This window comes from Chelonoidis abingdonii, chromosome 24, assembly GCF_003597395.2.
Source record: "Chelonoidis abingdonii isolate Lonesome George chromosome 24, CheloAbing_2.0, whole genome shotgun sequence".
Taxonomy (NCBI): Eukaryota; Metazoa; Chordata; order Testudines; family Testudinidae; genus Chelonoidis; species Chelonoidis abingdonii.
Window position 1 is genome coordinate 19,902,109 of NC_133792.1, and position 24,653 is coordinate 19,926,761.

The window sequence follows — 24,653 nt, forward strand, 5'->3', positions numbered from 1 at the left end:
GGGCAGCCAAATACATAGACCTGCCCCTGCCTGCATGGAGCAGAGTCCCCAAAGCCAGGATTGGCCTTGGAAATCCAGGGTGAGGGGCATTTGCAATGCCTGCTCCCACCTAGCAGCTCCCATCTGGTCTTCTAAGGGGGCTCACTGCAGCTGGTCAGGGGCAGAAGGGTCCATGCGGAGCAACACGGGGTACTTCCTCCTGCCCCCAGGCAGCAAGTGTGTTGCCGTCCTCGTGGGGGCTTGGAATGTCTCTTACATGGCAGTGCTATCCAGTGCCTGTCCATGGGAACGAGTAGACAGCGAGAGGGCTTAGAAACCAGCCTCAAAACTCCTCCAGGCCCTGTACCTACAGGCTCCAGGGCAGGCAGCATCCACTCCATCCTTCATCCGGTCTGCTCTGCGGGGACACAAAAGATACCTCAGCCTTTTTGTTTAGTGGAGTGGCTTGTCCCCTTCTCCTCTTACTACTGTGCCGTGGGCCAGGCATCGTGTGGGAACACCATGTGTACAGCTGGGACGGGCTTTGGGGTGGGAGATGCTATCAAAGTGGGGAGTGTGTGTTGTGAATGAAACACACCTCTGTGCAGACTGAATGCCGGTGCAGGAGGAGCACAGTTCAGCCACTGGAATCCCAGAGAGGGGGCAGGATTGGGGGCACAGGAACCCACAAGGGACTCTGCATCTATCTGCAATCTCCATCTCCACCCTCTTTGTTCGCTCCCCAGGAAAGACCTGCCTGCAGGCAGACCCCTGTGCCTCCAACCCCTGTGCAAACGGAGGGCACTGCGTTCCTTTCGACGCCCATTACGTCTGCAAGTGCACTGCGGGCTTCCACGGGGCTAACTGCAAGCAGGACGTGAACGAGTGCAACACCAGTCCTCCCATCTGCAAGAACGGCGGGAGCTGCACCAACGAGGTCGGGACTTACCAGTGTTCCTGCAAGCCAGCATACACGGGCCAGAACTGCGAGCACCTCTATGTGCCTTGCAACCCCTCGCCCTGCCAGAACGGGGGCACTTGCCGTCAGACTGGCGACACCACCTATGACTGCACGTGTCTTCCAGGTACGGCCGGCCTTTCTCACGCTTTGGCCATGGGGATCCAGTGGTGAGGGCACTAGCATGGGTCTTGGGAGATCAGGGTTCATTTCCTTGCTCTGCTGCAGACTCCCTATATGACCTGGGACAAGTCACTTGAGGTATGTCTGCACTGAAGTTGGGACAGCACCTGTAGGTGTAATGGAGCTAGCTTTGATTGAGTTAGCTTGCTAAAGTAGCAGTGTAGCTGCAAAGTATGTACCTGGTCAAGAGCCCCTGCCGATGCAGCTACACTGCTATTTTTAGCAAGCTAGCTCAAGCCGTGCTAGTTCAGGTACGTTTACACGTGCTGTGGTCGCACTTCCCAACTGCTGTATAGACATACACTTAGTTTCTCCGTGCTTCAATTCCCCCTTTGTAACATGGGCAATAACAGCACATCTCTGCTGCACGGGGCTGCCGTGGGGATAAATACTATGTTAGATTGTGAGATGCTGAACTACTACATTGGTGAGGGCCATATAAACATCTCCGATCGATAGATTTGTCTGAGTTGCCATTCATTTTGGAGGACTGATTTTCATCCTATTGTCCCTGAACTATTGACATGCAGAAAGCTCAGCAAATTCAAAATCTTTCCAAGTAACTACAGTGCAATGTACCTGCAGTGACCACTCAAGGGATCGAGAACAACCAACAGCTCTAACAGAGATGGAACAAAGATGTTCTCAGTAAGTCTGGGCACACACTTTGTGGCAGCCCCTACTGACAGGAAATATCATCTGCGAGATTATCTCCAGCTTGAAATTGACTCCAGTAGCTAATCTGGAATAGTTATTTCAGTAGACGGTCCCCTTGTGGACACTCTTACTCCGGCCTAGGAATGCCTTTTTCTGATTTAGCTTAATCCACTTCTATAGTGGCACAATTATTCTGGAAAAGCTAGTTCGGTAAATTTTCAAGTGGAAACAAGCCCTGATAGAGAGGCCTCTTGGCCTGAGTTGGCAAAGGGAGACCCTCCCCATGCTCTCTGCTGCCTGTGCTGGGCAAACCATGGAACAGCACAGATTGGTTCCTGTAGGAGGGCTGGAAGAAATGACCCTGAAAGGGGAGAATGGGGCAGGAGAGAGGAAGGGAAAGGGTGGGGTTACCCGCTCTCAGTTAAATTCATCCCTGTGCAGAGGCAGTAGACCCAGGCATAAACCAGTGAGGATTTAAGTGGAGTACAAGCATAGGGCTAACTGCTCGCCAGTCAGGGAGATGAACGCAGGTCTCTGAACTCAGGGAGTCCTTTCGGTTCTGTCATGCTGCGGAGGTTTTCACCGCAGCACCCTGGGGTCAGAGCTGAGCAGCTGGAGGGGAACTGGTTGAGCTTTGCTCGTGGGTGTGAGACAGCTCCCCGGCTTCTGCGGCAGCGAGGTGCTCGCGGCCAGACGGAATGAAATGTACAAACTTCCTGCCTGTCAGCAGCCTGCCCCCAAGAAGGAGCTGCGGTTAGGCTGGGTGAAGAGGAGGCCGAACAGCAGGAGAGTTTTGTTTTCAGGGGGTTTAGTCTGGTTTCTCACCCAAACCGGCCTCCTCCACCTGTCTGAGGCAGACGCAGCGAGAGGAAGCATCTGCCTAGTCACCCCCCGTTGGAAAGATGCTATCGGCCATATTAAGCTGCCTGGGAAATCTCTGTGCGGTGGAGAGGGCTCGAGGATTTTTAATCTCCTCTTTTCACAGATAAACCATGATAGGGTGGATACTTCGGGTGTGAAGATGATACAGTGATTAGAGCGGGGAACTTGTATTTAGGCTCCCCCCTGCTTCTCTTCCTGACCCCCTTGGGGAGTGACACTTAGTGGTTAGAGCAGGGAGTGCGCAATCAAGACCTCCTGGGTTCTATCCCTATCTCTGCGGTTGACTTGCTTTGTGGCCTCTCTGTGCCTCAGTTTCCTTCTCTGTAAAACGGAAATTATGATATTTGTATAGCAACATGGGAATTACCAGACTAGATCAGACCCCAAGTCCATCTATTCCAGTGACCAGCACCAACTGCTTCAGAGAAAGGTGTAAGAACCCTCCAGAAGGCAGATGTGGGATAATCTGCCCTCAGCATAGCTCTTATCCTGATCTCTAATAGTTACATTAGTTTTAGCCCTGGAGCATGAGGTTCAATATCCCTTCCACAATGTACGACTTCCCTGCCCAGCTTCCCAGGGCTGTCGTGAGGCCCCTGTCATCCATGTTCATCAAACAAGAATGACCTAAAATGACAGAGCTATAGATGAGCTGCCTACGTGACTTAGAACAGTAGAGCTTTCTCCTGGGCCAGATAAGTGAATGAACTTCCAAAGCTGGTGAGAGCTGGGAGCAAGTTCTCATAAGCGTCGACTGCAGGGAGTCAGGAGCACCCACCAGAAGTTAGCAGTTAACTGGTGGCTGCTTGGAAGGATGGCTATTTTAGTGCCGTACCAGTTATTGTGATGGAGAAGGCAGCCCTCCAAGTGAGGGGAGAGGAGAGGGCTTGTGGGGCCCCACAGGCCCTCTCAGAACTGGGAAGAAAGTCTAGCTCTGGCTAGCCAGCTTCTTGCAAGAAACCAGCCTGCCTCGTGCGGCAGTAAAATGCATCTTTTCAGAGATCGAATCTCTACTGCAAGGGGAATGGGTGAGGAAAGCATTAGCTCTTTGACATCCAGCTGTGACTGGAGGGAACTGCTTCCTAGGGATCTGAGTGAACCCCTTATTGGTTTGCCTCCCATGAAGTCCAATGGCCAAATATTAACATGCAAAATAACCTTGGAGCTATTGAATGCTCTGGTAACTTTTCTATTTGAGGCTGATCCTGCCAGGTGCCAAGCTCCATTGAGAACCTTCAGCACCTCGCAAGGATCAGGCCACCCAAGACATGTGTCTTGTGAAGCAAACACTGTATCAGATGATTCTGGTCGAGGCATAAAAAATTGAGGGCCATTTCTCAAGGTAAGATACTTATTGATGTGCTGGTTTGTAGCTCAGCACATTTTAAAACAATACCCTCTTTTAATGTTAAAAGAATCTGTCTGTTCAGAGTCTTTTACAGCCCGGCTAATCTAATCTGTGTTATCATGCCTTTGCTCTAGTACCTAACCCTGACTTTAAAGTAATTGCAGCACTAATTACTCATTCGCATGGTTCAAAATGAGTTAATCCTGGTATCTAGGATGTTACAAGTTATTGCCACTCATGCTCAGATTTGCAGTTTAAAAGTTAGGAATGAATCAACATTATCTGCTTTGGACTTCTACCAGTAATCATAAATAACTGCTGTTGCTTTTCATTCAATGCGGGGCTGATGTTTGTGGGAGGAGAACAAGGCAGTCATTTTGAGAGAGGCTCAGGACGTGGCTGGGACGCAGGTACTCGTGAGTTCTAATCTTGCCTCTGACCTGCCTTGGGCAACTCACTTGAAGTCTCTGTGTCTGGTGGTTTATCTGTAAAATGGGAACAATGTTACTAAATCTACTTCTCTGGTGTTGGGTGGAACGTGAGGGGCCTGATTTTCTACAGGTGCTGGGAGCACCCACAGCTCCAGCTGGCATCAATGGGAGCTGCAGGCACTCAGCACCATGGAAAATCAGGCCCTTTAAAAGTGCTGAAGGCGTGTCCCGGGGTCAAGGACCCTACAAAGTGGAAGGGTCCCAGAGATCAGGGCCTGAGCCTGGAAGTCTACACTGCAATTAAACAGCCTTGCAGCGAGCCCACTGTGGGCGTCTAACAGCAGTGTAGCCATACTGTAAGTAGTGGAAATAAAACCAAAGCCTTTGGTCCTGTAGACCTGGATCATCTTTGTTACACAATATTATCCAGAATATTTTGTTGACCGCTGAAACATTTGGATGAGCTGGAGAGGCAAGGATCACATGAGGGGATGCTACAGGGCTGTGTTTGCCTGGGGTTGTGTTGTGTATACTTATTAATGCTCCACGGTCCCTGTCCTGTGATTTTTGCAAGCATCACAGCCTGGTTGTATCCACTCTTGCAGCCATCTGAGTGGGAGGTGTTTCAGGGTATGTCTGAAGTGCAGTCCCGGGACAGCGGGTGGTCATGGCAGCTCATGTGCTTGTACCCCAGCTAGCTGTAATACATTGAAGGATTCTGGAGCAGTGAAGCTGCAGCAGCACAAGCTTCAGCATGCCTGGCCTATACATGCCTGCCCAGAACACTGAGTAACTGCTTGCAGAGCTAGCTTGTGTTGCTCCCGTAGGTGAGCAATCCAGATTAAAGCTAGCTCAGCTGCGTCTACATGAGCTGCAGTTACTCCGTGATGACAGTGAAGACATACTCTCCTGGTCTCTGCAGAGTAGCCATCTGGACACACAGTTAATTGCAGTTGTTTCTATAGGTAGTTGTGTCTGGTTTCAACTAGTGGATGACTAGGCGAGCATAGAGCTTGGTGAGCCGAGACCCCAGGTCTGCAGGCTGGCCAAGCTGCTGCAGAGGAGCCAGGCTGTGGTGCAGTGTTTACAGTAAATACATCACTTAACCCCGTAACAAGGCCAAGCGACAGTTTAAAATGTTAACAAGCAGGGGAGGGGGCCCTGCTTGACAGATCTGCTGATAAGATCCTGGCTTCTTTGTGTTTGTTCCGCCCACCTTGGGGAGCTGGGAAAGGTCAAAAGCTGTTCAGTTGCCCTGTGTGTCATGCTATGGGATGAAGATAATTAAAAAAAGCCCCAGCCTGACAGTGCAAAGGAGAGTGCTGGGATTTCGGTAGCATTGGCAGCCTTGATTCATGTTGCAAGAGTCTTCGTGGTGAAGAATTTTCCCTGGAAGGAAATACTGGCTGTTAACCTCATTAAACGGGCTATTAAAATGCAGTGATTCAGAGCCCCAATTCTGCAGCCCCTTCCGTGAATGATCCTCAGTCACATGGGCGTGTCATGAAGTCAGCAGGCTGCACTCGTGAGTGAGGGGCATGCAAAGCGAGGCCCCCACCTATTCCCTGTGAAGGATCAAGGTCCTTATTTTCAGAGGTGCCATCGATCTGCCACTTCTGCTGAAGCCAGCGGGAGCCGCGATGTGAGTGCTCGGCACCTCTGAAAAACAGGCTTTGTCCTGGGAAAATCCTCATCTTAGGCAACAAGTGGGAGGAACCTGGCTGCTGCTTCCAAGATTCCTTCAGTTCCAGAGCGAGATTTCTTCATTCGAATGAACCTGCAGCTCATAAATAAGTCTGCAGAGGGGAATGGAGGTGATACTGGGCGGCTTTTTTCAAAGCCAAGGGTGAAGAGCTGCCACAAACAGTCAGTCCGCGTTAATTAGTAACCTGCCACAGGTTGGATTTGCTGTGCGGCTCAGAATGAAAAGACTTCTTGTTAGTTATTGCACAAGTCCAAGGGAGGAGACTAATCACTAACCAGCCATGATGAGGCTTTCCAGCTAACATCTGTGTCCTGGGAGCAGTGACATACAGCTTAGCACTGCATTAGGGAGCAGGCAGAGTCCCACCTGACATATCCATGCTACAAAGTCTGTAATAAACAAGGCCCAGGTGGTTACTGACGCCTGACTGAAAATCAGGAATGGAAGAGAAAACATTGGCCTGATTCTTGTCTCGCACCATTAAATTAGTTTGAGGCAATAAAGGTTGCAGGATTGGACCCAGAGTGTCGCTGAAAGCTGTGTATCCTAGAGCTGAAGCATGCAGCAGTTTGTTGCAGTATGGTCCCAAGGGAACGGGGAGTCAGAGAGGGAGGAGGACATTTTGTTCAGCTGGGAGCAGAGGCGGAGCTCAACCCAAACCCTGCTGCCAGACACCCCCAGTCTTTGGCACAGTTCACATTGGATGGAGGCGGCTGGTACCCATCTCAGCACCTGCATCCTGCTGTGGATAGCCAAGCCTATTCCTGGGGGGTGGGAGATCAAGCTCCTCTTAGCTCTGTGGTGTTCCGGAGGCTGGGACAGGTTGTTTTCCTCCAGAGCAGAGAGTAGATCTAGGTGTTTCCTTTCTCCAGGTTTTGCTGGTCAGAACTGTGAGGACAACATTGATGACTGTCCTGGAAACAACTGCAAGAATGGAGGCACCTGTGTGGATGGAGTTAACACCTACAACTGCCAGTGCCTTCCTGAGTGGACAGGTAAAGCTGGGGCTATGGAGAGAGCATGGGGGACTGGGTATGTGAGCTTAAGGAGCAGGGACTGCAGAAGACAGATCATGCTGCAGATGAAGCAAATAGCAGAAGATCCATTGACGGAATTGGGAGCAGAATTAGGGCAGATGTTACTGCCAGTGCACAGCTTGCTGTGTGCCATAATGGACATTGGTCTGGTCCATTAGGGCTGATCCTTTGCACTATCCAGTCCAGTATCCTGCTTCTAGCAGTGCTTCTGAGGAAGATGAAAAATCCCTGCATTGTACCTAGCTCACTGTGCAGGGCTGTCCATGTGGCGGGGAAGGCAGGAGATTCCTTCCTGACCACTGTGGAGAGACCAGCTTATGCCCTGGAGCATGAGAGTTGGGTTCACTCACTACGATACTCCTCCCTATTGCAGGCCAGTATTGCACTGAAGATGTTGATGAGTGCCAGCTCATGCCGAATGCCTGCCAGAATGGAGGAACGTGCCACAACAACCATGGTGGCTACAACTGCGTATGTGTCAACGGCTGGACCGGCGAGGACTGCAGTGAGAACATTGATGACTGTGCTATGGCTGCCTGCTTCCAGGGTGCTACCTGCCATGACCGGGTGGCCTCTTTCTACTGCGAGTGCCCACATGGCCGCACAGGTGGGTGATTGCAGGTTTAGTGTGATACATGGGGATGGAGGGAAGTGTGTGCAGCCAGATTAAAGTCCAGTGGCACATTCAGAGTACTCTATCCTGTCCTGGCAGCGGAGTTGGCTTGATCTAATGGCTCTCTGTTCTATAATCCTTGGGCCACATTGATCTCTGGTGTAACAGCACTAGCGTCAGTGGAGTTACACCAAGGAGAATTTAGCCCTTTTCCTTCACCCAGAATAAAGAGCGGATCAGTCATTGGACTGGGAGTCTGGAGACCTGGGTTCTTTTCTCAGCTATTCCATTGTCCTGTTCTGATCATGGGCAGGCTACTTCCCCTCTCTGTGCTTCTGTTTCTGCCACCTGTCGTCTGTCTGGTCTGGGAGCTCTTTGGGGCAGGGACTGTCTCTGATGCTGTGTTTGTCCAGCACCCGACACAATGGGGTCTGCTCTCGGCTAGGCAATCTAGGCACTCCCCTCAGACAGAGGTCGGAAACTTGCCTCCACAGCTCTACCCTGACAGGCATGTGTGCGTGTGCTTTGCTCGATAGGTTTGCTGTGCCACCTGAATGACGCCTGCATCAGTAACCCCTGCAACGAAGGCTCTAACTGCGACACCAACCCTGTCAACGGCAAAGCCATCTGCACCTGCCCCTCGGGTTACACGGGCCCAGCCTGTAACCAAGACATAGATGAGTGCTCTCTAGGTAAACGCAGGGGCTGCCAGCTTTGGGGGTCCTTTCTGAGGAAATGTCGGGGGATCAGGCCCAAGCTGAGGTTTGGTTTAAAAATACATAAACGGGGCGGGGAGGTTTCCCGTGACCCTCTTGCATCCAGCTGTTGGGGCTGTTAATAGAGACTGTCTAGATGGGTTTTATTAACGACACTTGTCATTTTTAGGAGCCAATCCTTGTGAGCATGCTGGGAAATGCATCAACACCCAAGGGTCCTTCCAGTGCCAGTGTCTCCAGGGGTATTCGGGTCCCCGCTGTGAGATAGACGTCAATGAATGCCTCTCGAATCCGTGCCAGAATGATGCCACCTGCCTGGATCAGATTGGTGAATTCCAGTGTATCTGCATGCCAGGTGGGTAGAAGGGCTGTCACTTTTCTCTCTCCTAGACCCCAATCCTGATCCTTGGCCCTGGGGGGGGATATGGTTTATTTTGAGAGGACACCAGGCGCACCAGACCTGATGGCAGGATTGTGGTCACCCCTTAGCAATGAGCAATTACTTTACATGGAAGTATGATTATTTGTAACCTTACCATTAGGGTTTTTGAAACCTTCTAGGAACAGTGACAAGGGAGGTTCCTTCAGCAGGGGAAATCCTGCTGGGGGGCATTTGAAAACCCTCCAGCTGGAAGTCCCATAACTAAACCTGAGAGCCCACAGGCCCCTGATGTCAGCAAACTGAGCCCAGTGACATCAATGGGGTTGAGTCAGAGTTCTGATTTGCAGGGAAGGTCTGTGCTGGTGGAGGTGGGAGGCTGATTTTTGTCAGGGAATGAAGCTTAGAAGAAAAATCCGCTGCAGGGTTTGTTTTTCTTTCATTAAACTTCCTTGACAATACTGCAGCAATAGGAATATTGGGGATGGGTGGGGAGAAAGAAATCAACGAGGGCATTGGATGCACAGAGAATGCAGGATTGGGCTCTTTTTGTACAATGCCTCTTACAGACATAGGCTTTACCTGACTGGCCCAGGCTGGGGTCCGTATCCTGTCTCTGACAGTGGCCAGCCCCAGCTGCTTCAGGGGACGGTGCAAGTACCCCATGGTGGAGATTTATGGAACATATTGCCCATAGAGAAGGCTTCCTGATAACCCCCATCAGCCGCAGGTTGGCTTTTGCTCTGGAGCCTTACAGGCCACTGTCCCATGTTCCCCAAAGACGGCAGCCTACATCCATGCCTGGCGTCCCTCGGTGCAGGCCTGCAATGCTCAGCATGGGGTTCTTTTGCTGCAAACTCTGAGAGGCACTTTGGATCTCTGACTCGCAGGTTACGAGGGCATTTACTGTGAAATCAACACGGACGAGTGTGCCAGCAGCCCCTGCCTGCACAACGGGAACTGCATCGATAAGATAAACGAGTTCCACTGCGAGTGCCCCACAGGTACGGGGCGATCGATAGCATTGCCTTCAGCATAAGCCTTTGTAGTGGAAACAAAGTTGGAATTAATCCACCACCCAGAGGCAACGCTGGGCCGATGGATTTCAACCCAGCAGAGTGGGGCAGATCCCTGGAGCTCAGGGAAATAACGCTCCTTTCGTTTGAAGCTTCCTAACTTTGGCAGCCTGGATATGAGTCTGGAAACTTTAATGTGAGCACCAGGCGCATTCCGGGAAGGGAGGAAGGAGCACCAGCGGGATTTTTCGCTTAGACCCAGTAAGTGTGTGGGGACAACTGTTTGGGATCCTTTCTCCCACCCAAGAATCCCCAATGGCCTATGCTGGAGAGATTCTGGCAGATGATTTCAGCGAGCCCTGCAAGGCAGCGAGCTCTGTAAAACGGTGACTGGTGTATGTGTCCCACTGCCCCGTTGGCTGGAATAAGAGCTACCTTACTGTGTGTCATAGGCCTTGTATTGTGAAGATTCTCCTTTAGCTCTAGAGATGGGGGCACATGCCTCAAAGCGCAACAGTGTGCAGTGCAGTGCAGTGTCACAAAGGCCTGAGTCACTATAGAAGAACTGGTGTAAATCAGCATCTCTCCATTGCAATCTGTGGAGCGCAACTGATTTATCCCAGAGCAGCACCTGGCCCTTTTCTGGTGTGAGACCCAATCGGCCAAGTGAAAGAAGAGGCACGGAGGTTCCCTTCATGGCAGCCCCAGCCCTTTCCTCCTGTGGAGCCGAATCCTGAATGGGGCTGAGTGCCCGCAAATCCCAGGGACTTGAGTGGGAGCTCAGCTCTTCTCAGGATTGGAGCCGTGTGGGTGGGAAGATGCATTCAATGGGAGAGCCCTTCCCGCCTAGCGGGGCCTGCTGAGCCAGCGGGAGAGAGGAGCGAGGATTTAAAAAGCCCATCTTTGCACTTGAAAAGGCCCCAGTGTGTGGAGGAGGCACGGCTGGGCAGAGGGGCTGCGCTGGCGGGTTTGAATAGGGTGTCAAAGTCAGGGGGTAGAGCAGAGAATGGGGAGACAGTTAATCTGTGAAAGGAGGTTTTGAAGTTCAGAGCCTTCGCTCCTCTAGAGATGTAAATAAGATGTGCTCAATGCTGGGTCACAGCCCCCCATCCAGCCATCACCATGGAAACCCCAGCCCGGTCTGGAAAATGTCCTCTCCTGCAGGGGAGAGAGGGTTCCTCCGGCCTCATGTGCGGGGCTGGGAAATACTCGGATTGTAAAGAATTGAGCTGGAGTGGTGGAGGGGGCAAACCACGGGTGGAATCTGCTAGCTGGAGCTGCATGTCTGTTTGCCATGGCCGAGCCTAAGGGCTGCTCGCCTTCTGCCCTGCCCCCCTTGCTGGTGTTAGGAGCCATTGTCCCAAACTTGCTGGGAGTAAGCGGCCTTGTTAAGGGGTGAGGGTAGAGAGGCAGTGGGTGGGGAACAAGTTAATCCAGGTTGTGTCTGGGCTGTCAAGGCGAAGCCAGGGGCTCTTCATTCCCCTGCTTTAGCCGCCACCTCCTGCCCAGGGCAGACCTATCAACACCCGCAGCCCCGTTAGTCCCATTCTCTCAGAAGCTGGTAGGTTCCGAGCCCGCCCCTGAAATGCTCCCAAGGAGCCGGTGCTCGTCCCAGTGCTGGCCTTGCTGGGGCTGTGAAAAATGAGCTTTCTCTCTGTGTTCTCTTCCAGGCTTTAACGGGCACCTGTGTCAATACGACATCGACGAGTGCGCCAGCACGCCGTGCAAGAACGGGGCTAAGTGCATAGACGGCCCCAACACCTACACCTGCGAGTGCACAGAAGGTGGGGAGACCTTTAGCTGGCCAGTCGGAATGGGGTGCGGGAGTGTTGTCTGGCAGCTAGAACGGAGAGGCTGGGAACTGGGACTCCTAGGTCCAATTCCTGCCTCTGCCAGGGATTTGCTGAGAGATCCTGGATAAATCACCCTTTGCTTCAGTTTCTGCCTCTGTAAACTGGGGAGAATATTTAATGCTGAAGCGTTAATCAGGGCTCAATCCTGCTCCCGGTGAGGAGTTATGTGCCTGAAAGCCATGGCAGCAGGATCAAGGTCTGGAAGCTTGTCAAGGGTTTTGAGCTGCTTGGGCAAAAGGTGCAATAGAAGGACAGCATCTAGAAATAACGGGCCAGATTCCTGGAGTCAATCGATATTGGAATTGATTTAGTGCCGTGTTTAGACTGTAGGATCTTCGGGGAAGGGACTGTCTCTCACTGTGCGTCTGTGGACCATCTGGCACAACAGGGCCCTGCTCTCGGTCAGTGCAGGGACTGTCTCACTGTGCATCTGTCAGGGTCTGTAGGAACTGCCATTATACCAGTAATGAACCCTTCTTATAATCCCACCTGCCTGGGACTCGTTGTTTGGGGCGTGTCCTCTTCCCCTGTCTCTACTCCCCACCTCCAAGGCAAAGACTAGCAAGACAGAGAAGGATGGAAATAAAGCAGCCTCTATCGTCCAAACAAGGTGCAAGGCTCTGTGGGCTCGATGAGTGAAACCTAAGGAATGACTGGCCCAAACGATGAGATGAGCCCCAGTGGCAAACAGTGGCTCTTTTGTGGAGCAGCTCCCGCCAGAAATCTTCCAGCTGAATGGCCTCTAATTAGTGTATTGCTAATGCCAAGCCCCGATGAAAAGCTGCTATGTGGGTTTCACGGAGGATAGTCAAAGCTGTACTTTGTCCTCCATGCCCCCGCCCCCCACTTCTGGGAGCGGAGTAGGGCCAGATAATGGCAAGAGCGTTATTATCTCTGGGTACGCGCGCCCCTTCCCCCCTCGGATTCCATGACAAACGCACGGAGAGGCCGGCAGGCGAGTGAGGGACCGGCTCCTGCGCGGAGCCAGCTTAATGATGATCATTGTGTATCCCCGGGACAAAGCCCAGCTCTCCTGGCTCTGAAAGGCCCTTTCGTTTGAGTGCGGGGGAGATGCTTTTGTTCTGTGCGCTTTGGCCACGTTCTCAAGCAAAGCCCCATTGACTCCTCGGGGCTTGTGCTCTCGCAGCACTGGGGGATCTTGGCTGGGGAGGGCGGTTATTAATTAGGGGGAGGGGGCAGCAGTTGCATGGTTGATAGAAAGAGGCTGGCTCTCCATGCAGCTTGGCATCTTGTGGCCCAGTTCCCCAACAGAGGCTTCCACTCCCGCTGGAAGCTAAGGGAGTGTGAAGTATGGGATTGGGCACCTGAGTCCTTATGCTAAAAGAGGCCAAGGAACTGCTCTTCAATGGAAAGGAAGAAGGAACGATTACCTAGTGGTTACAGCATTAGCCTGGGAGTCAGGAGACCCAAGTTCAATTCCCTGCTCTGCCACAGACGCCCAGCATGACAGCTCTGTGCCTCAGTTTCCCTTCTGCGCAATGGGAATAATAGCGCAGCCCTGCCGCCTAGAGAGGCTACATGCAGTGATGTTTGTGAGGTGTGCAGATGCTACAGTGACAGGGCCTTTACAAGATAGAAATGCTGGGATCAGACAAGTGCCTAGGTAGATAAAAACACTGTGATTACATTAAAGAGCAACTCATGTCCATTGCCCAGTTATCCCAGAGGCTGGATACAATGGTGCTACCTCCCCCATCTAGCTATTTGCAAACCCATTCCAACTTAAGGTGGCTATCTCCGATGCATGTTGTGAATCTCTGCGGCCTGCAATTCACCCAGTCTCCCTTCGGCCTGGCACTATCTCCAGGTTCTTTAGACTGGACAAATGTTCCCTACAGAGCTGCTGGCGTGACAGATCAGGCAGGGTTGGGACTGTGGCTCTCCAGTGAAGCCAGTGACTGTAAGCGCACATAAGCCAGACTGGCTGGCTCCGTGGCATGGTGGCAGTGCCTGACCTGATCGCTGTGAGGAATACCTTGGTCCCAGCTCATTTGACCCTGGGGGTAGGGGGGAGGAAGGGATGAGCCAGCGTGTAGTCTGACTCCGCTGTGGTATTTCCAGAGGCTATGTCAGTGGGCACTGGACAGCGCACTTTCTAGGCGTGTTTGGGTAGAAATGGAAGGGCTGTGAGGTGGTCTGTGGATGGCTGAAGGAAAAATGGGTAATCCTTAGGACTTAGACTCCCTCTCTGTTCCCTCCCCTAGCTGGTTGGGGAGGGGAGCCGTGGGCATGATGGGTCTGCTCTGAAGGGATTCTGAGTAATGCAGCTCTTGTTAGGGGGTGGCGAGTGCTTTGCGCCTCTCAGGACTAGGCCCTGCATTAGGAGGAGCAAGCGCATGATGCGAGGCTCCCGCTTTGACTGTTGGCTTCTTCCCCATGCCAGGATTTGCTGGTGCTCACTGCGAAATCGACAAAAACGAATGTGACCCTGACCCGTGCCACTACGGGACCTGCAGAGACGGCGTCGCTGCCTTCACCTGTCTCTGCCAGCCTGGCTACACGGGCCACCTCTGTGAATTCAACATCAACGAGTGCCAGAGCCAGCCGTGCAAAAATGGAGGGACCTGCCAGGACAGGGACAACGCCTACAACTGCCTGTGCCTCAAAGGAACCACAGGTAAGGAGGAGTCACCCATCTGGGGCTCTGTCTTAGCAGTGAACAGGGCAGTCCGGGCTCTGGCAGGACTCCAGCTGTCTGTCCATGAGGGGTGCGGGTGGGTGATCAGTCGAGGTGAGTGTGAACAGTTGGGTCATGGAAACAAAACCAGGAGATGTGGAGCTAATTAAAGCTCTTGCTTTGTCTCCCAGTGCCTGGCTGATTATGGAAAAGGCCTGTGGGTTTCCTATGGAGAGGACAAGTTCTCCCAGCTTGACTGTCTATTTCAGAACCACCTCCACACCTGGGGGTCTGGAAAACATTTTCAAAGGAGGGGGGTGGGGAAGAGAGTTTCAGTTCCTCACCCCCACTGTCAGTCTCTTCTGACTCTATTTTGTCTTGTCAGTGAGGCCTGAGGCCTGTAAACGTCTCGTTACATTTTCCTCTTTAAGGGACTAATTGTGAAATCAACCTGGACGACTGTGCTAGCAACCCATGTGACTATGGCAAGTGCCTAGACAAGATCAATGGCTATGAATGTACCTGCAAGCCAGGATACACAGGTGAGAGCTGCTGCTGGCCACTGGAGAAAGGGCTGGGGGCAGGATGGAGTGGGGAGCTCGCTATGATTGTAGGGCCGGATTTTCCCACTCAGCTTTAATCAGGCCCTCTGATTTGCAAGCTCAGTTGGGTATTTAGATGTCTGAATCCTCTAAATCCCACCCACAAACTTTGGATGCAGGGCCAGAGGCCAGTGGCTGGGGTTCTGGGGCCTGCAGAGTCCTTCCCTGACTCTGAGGCTGGGTGCAAAGAGGAAGTAATTGCAGTAGAGCTTATGAAATGATGGATTATTCTTTCTATTATGGTAGGACCTAGAGCCCTAATGAGGGATTAAGGCCCCATTGCGCTAGCGCTGTACCCCCATATAATAAAAAAGTCCCTGCCCCAGAGAGCTGCGATCTCTACATTGGGTGGGAGATGAGTGTACATTGGAAGATGCATTTATTTAGAGAATTTACAATGATTTAACCTCACTGCACAGAATGAGGCAGCTGCCCTGCTGCTATATGTTCTGCAGCTGGAGAGGGATGCGGGCCACGATTTTGGAAGTGGCTGGAGATCCTGGATGCCTCTGTTCCTAGGGCCCCAACTTGAGACTCCTCAAAAGGACCGGTTTTTCTGAGGGCGGGTGCTCGGTGCTTTCTTCTAGAGCGGGCCCCATCAGCTGATCTCCAGTTGGGTCCCAAAGTCTCTGAGCACCTTGGAAATTGTAGCCTTCACTGCCAGTCTCCATCAGCCTGTTTCAGAGGGCTCCATGCTTGGCCCAGCCCAGGCTCTAGCTGCATCTGGAACTTGCCCTGGACACTAGTGTAGACCCTGTCTCTGGCTCCTTGCCCCAGTGCCTGCTGGTCTATGAAATGAGCTAGTCACTCTCCCTAAGGGAGGCTGGGGCTCCTGCCGGCCCAGGTGACTTAGCTGAGTCCAGGAATAGAGAGAGCGGAAAGCTGTTGATTAGGCTCCTGCACCATCAAATCCCATGGGTATCAGGTTGCTGCCTCATCTAACTGGTTTATTTGATCGCTGCTGGAAAATGCGTACGTCCTTTGATACTCACAGACCCCGGCTGGCTCCCTGCTCACCCGCAGCGGGGGCGATAGCCTTGCAGAGCCTCTCTGCCCTATGCCTGCTGCCAGGGGCTTTGAATAGGGCCTTTCTTTGCCAGGCTGCCAGCAGGTAGGGTTACAGGCTGAGATTGCTCCCCTTCATTGTTTCCTCCTGCAGCCAAAGTAATGTCAGGGAGGCTTCGCTCCCCACAAACTGTATTTAATTTAGAAGAGAGGCAAGCCAGCCACTGCTAAGTCACCTTGCACCAAAGAAGAGTCATGCTGCTGGTTACCAGCCCAGCTGGTGCATGTCCCTTTAGAACCAGCACTGCTTGGAGACTCCATCCTACCATCCTTTACGCAGGCTGGCTGTCCCTTGCACTCAGTGGGAGTCTTGCCTACCTGCCCTGAGACCCCTTGTATTATTACTCCCCTGATGGGACGTGTGAGTTCCCAGGATGCCTTGCATGCTTCACCAAGGTGACGCTTTTTGGCTTTTCCCTTTCCTAGGGAGAATGTGCAACATCAACATCGACGAGTGTGCCGGCAACCCATGCCACAACGGCGGAACCTGTAAGGACGGCATCAACGGCTTCACGTGCATCTGCCCCGAGGGATACCACGACCCCATGTGCGTGCTGGAAGTGAATGAGTGTAACAGCAATCCCTGCATCCATGGGAAATGCAATGATGGACTCAATGGGTAGGTTTTCAGGAAGCCAACAGCATGTATCAGTCCACGCCACTCTGTTAATGCATCTTCCAAATTCCAGCAGCACCCCTTGCTATTTCAATTTTGGGCACCAGCACAGCTGTGCTGCAACATCCAAATCTTGCTCCGCAGCCCTCCTTCTTGTGAAAGTAGAGAAAGAACTGACAGGGGTTTGAAGGGAATTTCAATGCAAACAGTCCCCTCTGTGAGCAAGACTCAAGCCAGCTGTAACCCTAATAACGCAAAATTTGTAGAAGCGAGGATTGTGTGAGGCGAGTGGGAAAGAACTGTGTGAGAAGTTGTTGCGACTTTGTGTTAGATAAGTATGGAATATAGACTATAGTCTAAACAGAGGTGAGAAAAATAAGATATCAGAATAACCTATGTATAAACAAAATGCAGCTGTTGCTCATTATTGTATGTAACAAAGGTATAAATGCTTGCTATATCTATTTACCTAGAGAGAGACCTGTTTAGCTCTCTCCCTCCATGCAATTGCTAGAGATAATAAAGTATCTGGCTCGCTGCACCCAACCTAAGAGTGAGAACTCTGTTTTTCTCTGACGTGCTATTCCAGAGAGGGGCTCCCACATACAGCTCGGTCAGTGCACCCCATTGCTGATGTACATGGCTAGCTGCAGGTGCAGCCCCTGGCTTTTACTGAGCAAAGACTGCCAAGTGTCCTGAATTGCCATGGAGGTCTCGGGACTCGTAGAAACTGAGATTTGAACGTGAGATTTCAGGTGTGAAGAGCTGTAGTCCCCTGAAATCTAGCATTTGACTTAATACAGGTCTCTTACAATTCTTGAATCCTGCAGTCCTATCAAGGAGCCTGTAAAGCACTGGTTCTTCAACTGCTCAGTCATTCAGGATTAGCAGCGAGTTCTTTTCTCTGCTTCAGGGTGTCTGGGAACTTGTGCTTCAAATAAGTTCTGACGACTACAAAACAAGGGTTGATTGAAGCGGTGGGGAGGATGAGTACAACTGGACTCTGTGATTTACATTTTTCTTTCTGACAAAAGCTACAGGTGTGATTGTGACCCAGGCTGGAGCGGGACAAACTGCGACATCAACAACAACGAGTGTGAATCGAATCCTTGCATGAACGGGGGCACCTGCAAGGATATGACCAGTGGATACATCTGTACCTGCCGGGAGGGATTCAGCGGTAAGGGCTGTCGCTACTTTCTTACAGCTGAGTGGCGAGTGTGTGGGAGCTTTGCTTCTGTGGATAGTTCTGTGTGAATTTATTGTCATGGAACACATGCTACACATCTATGGGAAAGGCAACAATGGACAGGTCAGCACTGGGCTTTGAACCTGGGACCTTCTGCACTAAAAGTGCTGATCGCCCCAACTTCAGCTAAAGGAGATACTCCTCTAGCTGGTAACGGTAGTAAACTCTTAACCTCTTATCTGGGCCGGCCTCTAGAAGTTACCAGTGGGTTCTGTGTGCATCATTGCCTCATTCATCCCGTCCTCCTGTTCTTCTCTCTTGCTTTCCCATCATACCATTCCTCTTGCGCCAGAGGAAACCTCCATCATAGTCTACACCGAGTTTGCTGATGTGTGTTTGGTTCTTCTAACTCAGGGCCCAACTGCCAGACCAATATCAATGAATGTGCTTCCAACCCTTGCCTGAATCAGGGAACCTGCATAGATGATGTAGCCGGCTACAAATGCAACTGTCTCCTGCCATATACAGGTAAGAAAGCAGCCTGTGCTGAAAGTTACACTGCAGCAGAACTGCTGCATAGGCTTTCGGGTCCTGCATCCTTTCCTCAAGAGAGATCAGCCCTGAAAAGAGAGTCACTGAGCAGCATACCACTCTCCTTTGTCAGGCAGTACCACACCAGTACCTCCGCTATTGACTTCAGTGGGAGCAAGGTTTAGCCCTTAATTCATAAAATACCAGTCTCCCTCCCTGTTGTGCACATGCCATGAGCCATATCCTCAGCCAGCGTAAGTCAAAGAGGCAGCACTGGCTTCCTTGGAGCTTTGCCAACTTACATGAGCTGAGGATCTGGGATTGCATACAGGACATGATGGGGTGACCTGGGCAGTGTTTTGGCACAGCCAAACCTTAGAAAAGGAAATTCCAAGGAGCTTTTGGAAGCAGCAGGGAAGGATTTTGAAGCTTCGTCCCTGCCCCTTTCCTGTGAATGCAGAAGTGAAGATGTGGTTTGTGGGCTCTCCTCCTCATCCGGCGCTGAGTTATTAATGAAAGCATGTTGTGGCTGCTCTGCTTTCAGTCCTGTCCCCCTTTCAGGGTCTGTTTTGTGAACAACTCTGTTTAGCCACTGACCCTCCTTTTGGAAAAATATGCAGCAGGTCAGGGTGCAGAATATGCTGTGGATTCCGTAGGGGGAGGAATTTCTGCTGACTTGATTCCTGTTTGCCAGTTTCCTGCTTCCTCTTGCACAAAATGGAAACGTGCACAATTGTAGGAAGCCATGACTAGTTTCCTGTCTTCTCCAGTAGCCATGGAAACCAGTGGGGGGTGGAGGAGAGTGGAAGGCTCTGGAAACTAGCAAAGGCCAACTTAGAAGATAACGGCTGACAAGGAAGATAACATTTTGGAGGGAATTTAGCCCTTGGTTAGTGTGTAAACAGGAAAAATGACCGTTCAGGGGCGTTTGAAAGCCCTCCCCCCACAATTGCACTTTCCTTTCAAATAAAAGCTCGGTTTTGGATTGTCTCCATAGTTTTTTAAAATCTGAAAGGTGGGTGCCCAGGCTGTCTCCGGACTGGGAACTGGGATTAAGTACTGTAAAACCATTCAAAGCCCCCCCAGCAGATGGGACATCCCCGCCCTTCCCAGTAAGGAGCTCCTCTGGAAGGCCTCCAAGAGGCAGGTCATGAGTGGGGAGTGTAGCTCTACGTAGGCGGGTCAGTCTTGTGAAATCTGTGGGAATTCTGAAATGACCCTGGAGGGTTACGGAGGAAGCATGCGCTCCTTTGTCTTGTCAAGGCCTGGAACTAGCCCAAGACTTCTTGGGCAGTGGGCTGGATGCAGCGAGCATGTCACAGGCCCTGCCACCTTTTGTTGACTCGGAACAGCAGCCTGCCATCAAGGCTTCAGCCGCGTGTGTGTCTCTCTCTGCCCACAGGGGCTACGTGCGAGGACGTGCTAGCTCCGTGTGCAGCTGGTCCGTGTAAGAATGGTGGCGAGTGCAGAGAGTCAGAGGACTATGAGAGCTTCTCCTGCGCGTGCCCCTCCGGCTGGCAAGGTATGGAGGGGATCTCTGCCGCGTGCGCTGATCTGTCCTCTTCCGAGTTTAGCACTCTCCTCTCTCTGGGCAGCCAGGTTGTGCTGAACCCTCCTCTGGTTTTGTGCCTTCTCTTTCCTATGTGGCTCAGAGAATATTAGAACACAGGTGGGAGAGTGGCCTCATTGTTAAATTACGGATATGAGAACCAAGACTTCTGTGGACGATCCCTGGCTCTGCAACTGACTCACTGTGTGACCGTGGTCAACTCACTCCCCGTCTGTGTGCTGCAGCCTCCTCCTTCCCAAGTGACACTTACCCACTGCAGGGCTGATTTGCACTGGAGCTGGTGCTAGAGGAGACCATGGTTGCAGCATTTCCATGAGCATGTTAAAGTGCTAAAGCTTTCCTTCCCTTTCTCTTGTAGGTCAAACCTGTGAGATTGACATCAACGAATGTGTGAAAAGCCCCTGTCGAAATGGCGCCACGTGCCAGAACACAGATGGGAGCTACCACTGCAACTGCAAAGCTGGCTACAGCGGCCATAACTGCGACACTGACATCGACGACTGCAAGCCAAGTAAGACCCGGGCAGCGCATCTGCTCTCTGAGCTGGTGCTAAAATCATAAGGGTATCCACAGCCACTTGCATCCCTTACCCTCCTGGTCTGGAGTCAGGGACATTTTGTGCGGCGTGAACAAATAGAGGCTGCTCATGGGGCAGAAACCTGCCACGACATATTCCTAACTGCTTAAAGGAGCTTAAATTGCAGGGAGGGCAGTACACGTATTGAAAGGATAAGGGCAACCAGTCGTTACAACGTGTAACTACGATGCAGATTCCCAACATTTCAATGAGATGCAGTGTTTTCCTGGCTTGCCATTCACAGGATCTGCTGTTAAAAAAGACTTCAGTTGCAACAATTCCTCCCGCAGGGGCATCTGGGAGTCCCCTTTGCTTAGGGTGGGAAAAAGCGTTGCCCTTTTAATGCCATCTGTTGCACCTTGTGTGGTTTTTTTTTTTTTTTTTTTTTTTTTTTTTAAAAGGTATCCTCACCATTGTCCAAAAGGGAATCGGAACTTTTGAACTGTATTCTCCACAGCCCTGTACCCGGTATCACCCATTTAGACTAGGGCATGATAGGTGTGAATCAGAAATGGCAGCATTTCACACCTACTCTGCCCTGGCACTAATGACAACACAAGGGGCAGGGAATGGAGAATCAGGCTCTTTGTGTGTTCAGTGCCAGCTCCTGCCTTGTCCAGGATCGGGCCAGGGCTGCCTTACTCAGCTGCTTTGATACTCTTGTGGCTGCTCTCAGGTGGTGGCATCGTGGGCTAATGCCACATGGAAGCTTCCTAGCTTCACTGCTGTGTTTGGGGCTGTGAACTGCTGTATCTTAATGCCACGTGACTGCCTCGTCTTTCAGATCCCTGCCATAACGGCGGTTCCTGCTCTGACAGCATCGATGCCTTCTTCTGCGCCTGCCTGGCAGGCTTCCGGGGGCCCAAATGCGAGGAGGACATCAACGAGTGCGCCAGCAACCCCTGCAAGAATGGGGCCAACTGCACGGATTGTGTCAACAGCTACACGTGCACCTGCCCCTCTGGCTTCAGCGGGATCCACTGTGAGAACAACACACCTGACTGCACAGAAAGGTAACCAGCCGAGGCAGGCGCTGCTTGGAATGCTGAACAGCTGGCTGCTGCCAGGGGGCGACGGTGGGCCCAGGAGTCACTGTAATGCCAAGTGTCCCAGCAGCCCCGAGGGGCTCACTCCATTGGCCAGTGGCATTGAGGGTGGCCCTCGTGAGGATGCTGTTTGGGGAAGGCCCATATCCTGTCTGCCCAGGGGAATCTCATCTCTGCTCTGGATTTGCTTGAGGCGTCTGGTCTGTTTAAACTAATCTTGCCAAAGGGTGAAGGAAGGGATTAGCCAAGCTCCTATTGGCTTCAATAAAAAAGCTCTCACTGATTTCTGTGGAGCTGGATCAGGCTGCATAGGTCAGACCCTGAGGTCCTTGCTGTACTCCCACTGAAGCCAATGAGCCGGTGTCTGAGGGCTTTATGATATGCAGCCCTTTCCCAGCCAAAACTCCCACATGCTTCTGCTGGAGTTCTGTTAAGGCACTGTGGACTGGGAATCTGGAGACCCACGTTCAATCCTGCTCGCTCACGGACTCCCTGCAACCTCAGGCAAGTTGCTTAGTGTCTCTGGGTTTCAGCGGTACAGTGGGGATGCTAGTATATCCCGGCCTCCCAGCAGGGCTATGAGGGTTACTATGTTCAAGGACATGACCGGCTCAGATATAACTGTGAATAGGGCCATATAACTACCTTACACAAAGCCATGAAATGAAGTGTGGGCCCAAACCACATGGTTTTTGCTCCAGTCATTAAAATGGTGGATTTACATTGCAAGACCAGAGATTTTTAAAAACCCCATGAACTCTCCTTACGTTAGGTGCTAGCTAGTGAGAGGTACAACCCATGGGCTATACCATTTAGTGGCTGAACCAGAGGACTAGCAGTCTGGACTCCTGTGTTCTGTTTCTAGCTCTGCCACTACACTAAAGTCTGACCTTGGGCAAGACACACAAACTTTCTGAGCTTCAGTTTCCCTATCTGTGCACTCATCTCCTTCCCAGAGAGGTTTTGAGACTGAATCAGTTAGTTTGTACAAGGGCTTTGAGATCCATGGATGGAGAATGCCATTACAATCATCACTAATGTTTACTGGGAAGCAATGTTTGTTTTCCCACCTTCCAGCTCCTGTTTTAACGGGGGAACCTGTGTGGACGGCATCAACACCTTCACCTGCGTGTGCCCACCTGGCTTCACGGGCAGCTACTGCGAGCATGACATCAACGAATGCGACTCCAAGCCATGCTTGAATGGGGGTACCTGCCAGGACAGCTACGGGACCTACAAGTGCGCCTGTCCGCAGGGCTACACCGGCCTCAACTGTCAGGTAAAGAACAGGTAGCCCATCAATCACATGAGGCGAGATCCTCACATAGCATCCTGGAAGGATCGCCAGTTTAAATTACATCAATGGAAGATCTGTCTTAGGTTCACTGCACCTCAGCACCCCAGATCCAGAGGTCTCCTTTCTCCCCTACTTGCTATGTCCTGCACAATTCTTTCCATTCCCAAACAGCGTATGAACTTCCTTCTTCTCTCCCCAGAATCTGGTGCGCTGGTGCGACTCCTCTCCCTGCAAAAATGGAGGCAAGTGCTGGCAGACCAACAACCTGTACCGCTGCGAATGCAACAGCGGATGGACGGGCCTGTATTGTGATGTCCCCAGCGTATCCTGTGACGTGGCTGCAAAGCAGCAAGGTAACTTCTGTTCTCGCTGCTGTCTTCTGGGCAATAGCGCCCTGGGGCCTGGTCAGTTCATGGAGGTTTTAAGGTCAGATTTGCAAGGAATGGCCAAGCTGTATTCGGCACAGGGCACAGGAAATGGGGAGAAAGGTGGCTGTACACCCTGACTCCTAGTGATGCTGGGGGCTAATTCAGCCTCTGGCACAAGTTAAAGCAACCTCAAGGCTGCTGTGATTTACATTGACTCAGAACAGCTCCCAGTGGCTGCTGTCCTGGCCAGAGATCACCGGAGTGACACAAAGAAGCCAGAGCATGGCCAAAGACCTGGCACTTCTAATAGTGCCCTATGGGGGTGCTTTTCTCAAAGAGCAGCCTCCCCTGTACAGGCCCATTTTGCACAAACATGCTCATGCATCGCTGGCCTTGCATGTGCTTCACTGTATGCTCCCGGCCTTGTGCTCTCCCAGGCGTCGACATGGTGCACCTGTGCAGGAACTCCGGCCTTTGCGTGGATACAGGCAACACGCACTTCTGCCGCTGCCAGGCTGGCTACACCGGCAGTTACTGCGAGGAGCAGGTGGACGAGTGCTCCCCGAACCCTTGCCAGAATGGAGCTACGTGCACGGACTACCTGGGAGGCTACTCCTGTGAGGTACAAGGGCTGGCTGCCAGCACTCTGGGGGAGCACGTGGGGCTCAGCAGTTAGAGCAAAGGGCTGGGAGATGGGATGCTTGGGTTCTACTCCTGACTCTGGAACTTCAGACAAGACACTTCTCTTGTCTGGGCCTCACTCTTCTCCGTCTGTAAAGTGGGATTAACAGCATTGCCTGTACATAATCCATTTGTGCTGGTAGCATGCTTTGAGATCCACAGATGGCAGGTGCTTTGTAAATGCTAATTATTTTCTTTCTTTTCTATAAACAAAGCTGTTCAAACTTCTGCCAAACCATACTGCCTCATTGGCAACTGACTAGTTCCCTCTGGGCTGCTCCCAGTTTGCATAAAATTGAGTAGATTGCAGCTGCAATCTGCAATACTGAGGCACGGGTATTGCTGGGAAGAGAGGGAAAGCAGTGCTTAGCCCACCCTTTGGACATCCTGGCCTGTAATCAGGGCTAGAATAGCCCCCACACGACCGCTGGAGGAAGAGATCAGGCACTCAGCTACCTCAGTGATGGGAACAGTATAGGAACCTGCGATTAGAACTGAACAGGTTCATTACCAGAGTGAATGTAATTAATGGTTCTTCTTCGAGTGCTTGCTCATATCCATTCCAGTAGGTGTGCGTGCGCCGCGTGCACGTTCGTCGGAGACTTTTACCCTAGCAACACTCGGTGGGCCAGCAGGGCACCCCCTGGAGTGGCGCCGCTATGGCGCCTGATATATACCTCTGCCGGCCCGACCGCTGCTCAGTTCCTTCTTACCGC

The 24,653-nt window shown here is 51.8% G+C and overlaps 1 protein-coding gene across 1 annotated transcript in view; it reads left to right on the forward strand.

Annotated features, from left to right (window-relative positions):
- Window positions 1-24,653, forward strand: part of NOTCH1 (notch receptor 1) — a 98,120-nt gene that overhangs the window by 42,686 nt on the left and 30,781 nt on the right. The window contains exons 4-21 of the mRNA XM_032767520.2: window positions 726-1,064; window positions 7,016-7,138; window positions 7,554-7,787; window positions 8,330-8,485; window positions 8,679-8,864; window positions 9,779-9,892; window positions 11,575-11,688; window positions 14,162-14,395; window positions 14,827-14,937; window positions 16,489-16,681; window positions 17,713-17,858; window positions 18,282-18,395; window positions 19,801-19,920; window positions 20,327-20,479; window positions 21,330-21,558; window positions 22,669-22,870; window positions 23,088-23,241; window positions 23,694-23,878. Of these exons, the coding sequence (XP_032623411.1) occupies window positions 726-1,064; window positions 7,016-7,138; window positions 7,554-7,787; window positions 8,330-8,485; window positions 8,679-8,864; window positions 9,779-9,892; window positions 11,575-11,688; window positions 14,162-14,395; window positions 14,827-14,937; window positions 16,489-16,681; window positions 17,713-17,858; window positions 18,282-18,395; window positions 19,801-19,920; window positions 20,327-20,479; window positions 21,330-21,558; window positions 22,669-22,870; window positions 23,088-23,241; window positions 23,694-23,878 (3,107 nt within the window). The remainder of the gene's footprint in view (window positions 1-725; window positions 1,065-7,015; window positions 7,139-7,553; window positions 7,788-8,329; window positions 8,486-8,678; window positions 8,865-9,778; window positions 9,893-11,574; window positions 11,689-14,161; window positions 14,396-14,826; window positions 14,938-16,488; window positions 16,682-17,712; window positions 17,859-18,281; window positions 18,396-19,800; window positions 19,921-20,326; window positions 20,480-21,329; window positions 21,559-22,668; window positions 22,871-23,087; window positions 23,242-23,693; window positions 23,879-24,653) is intronic.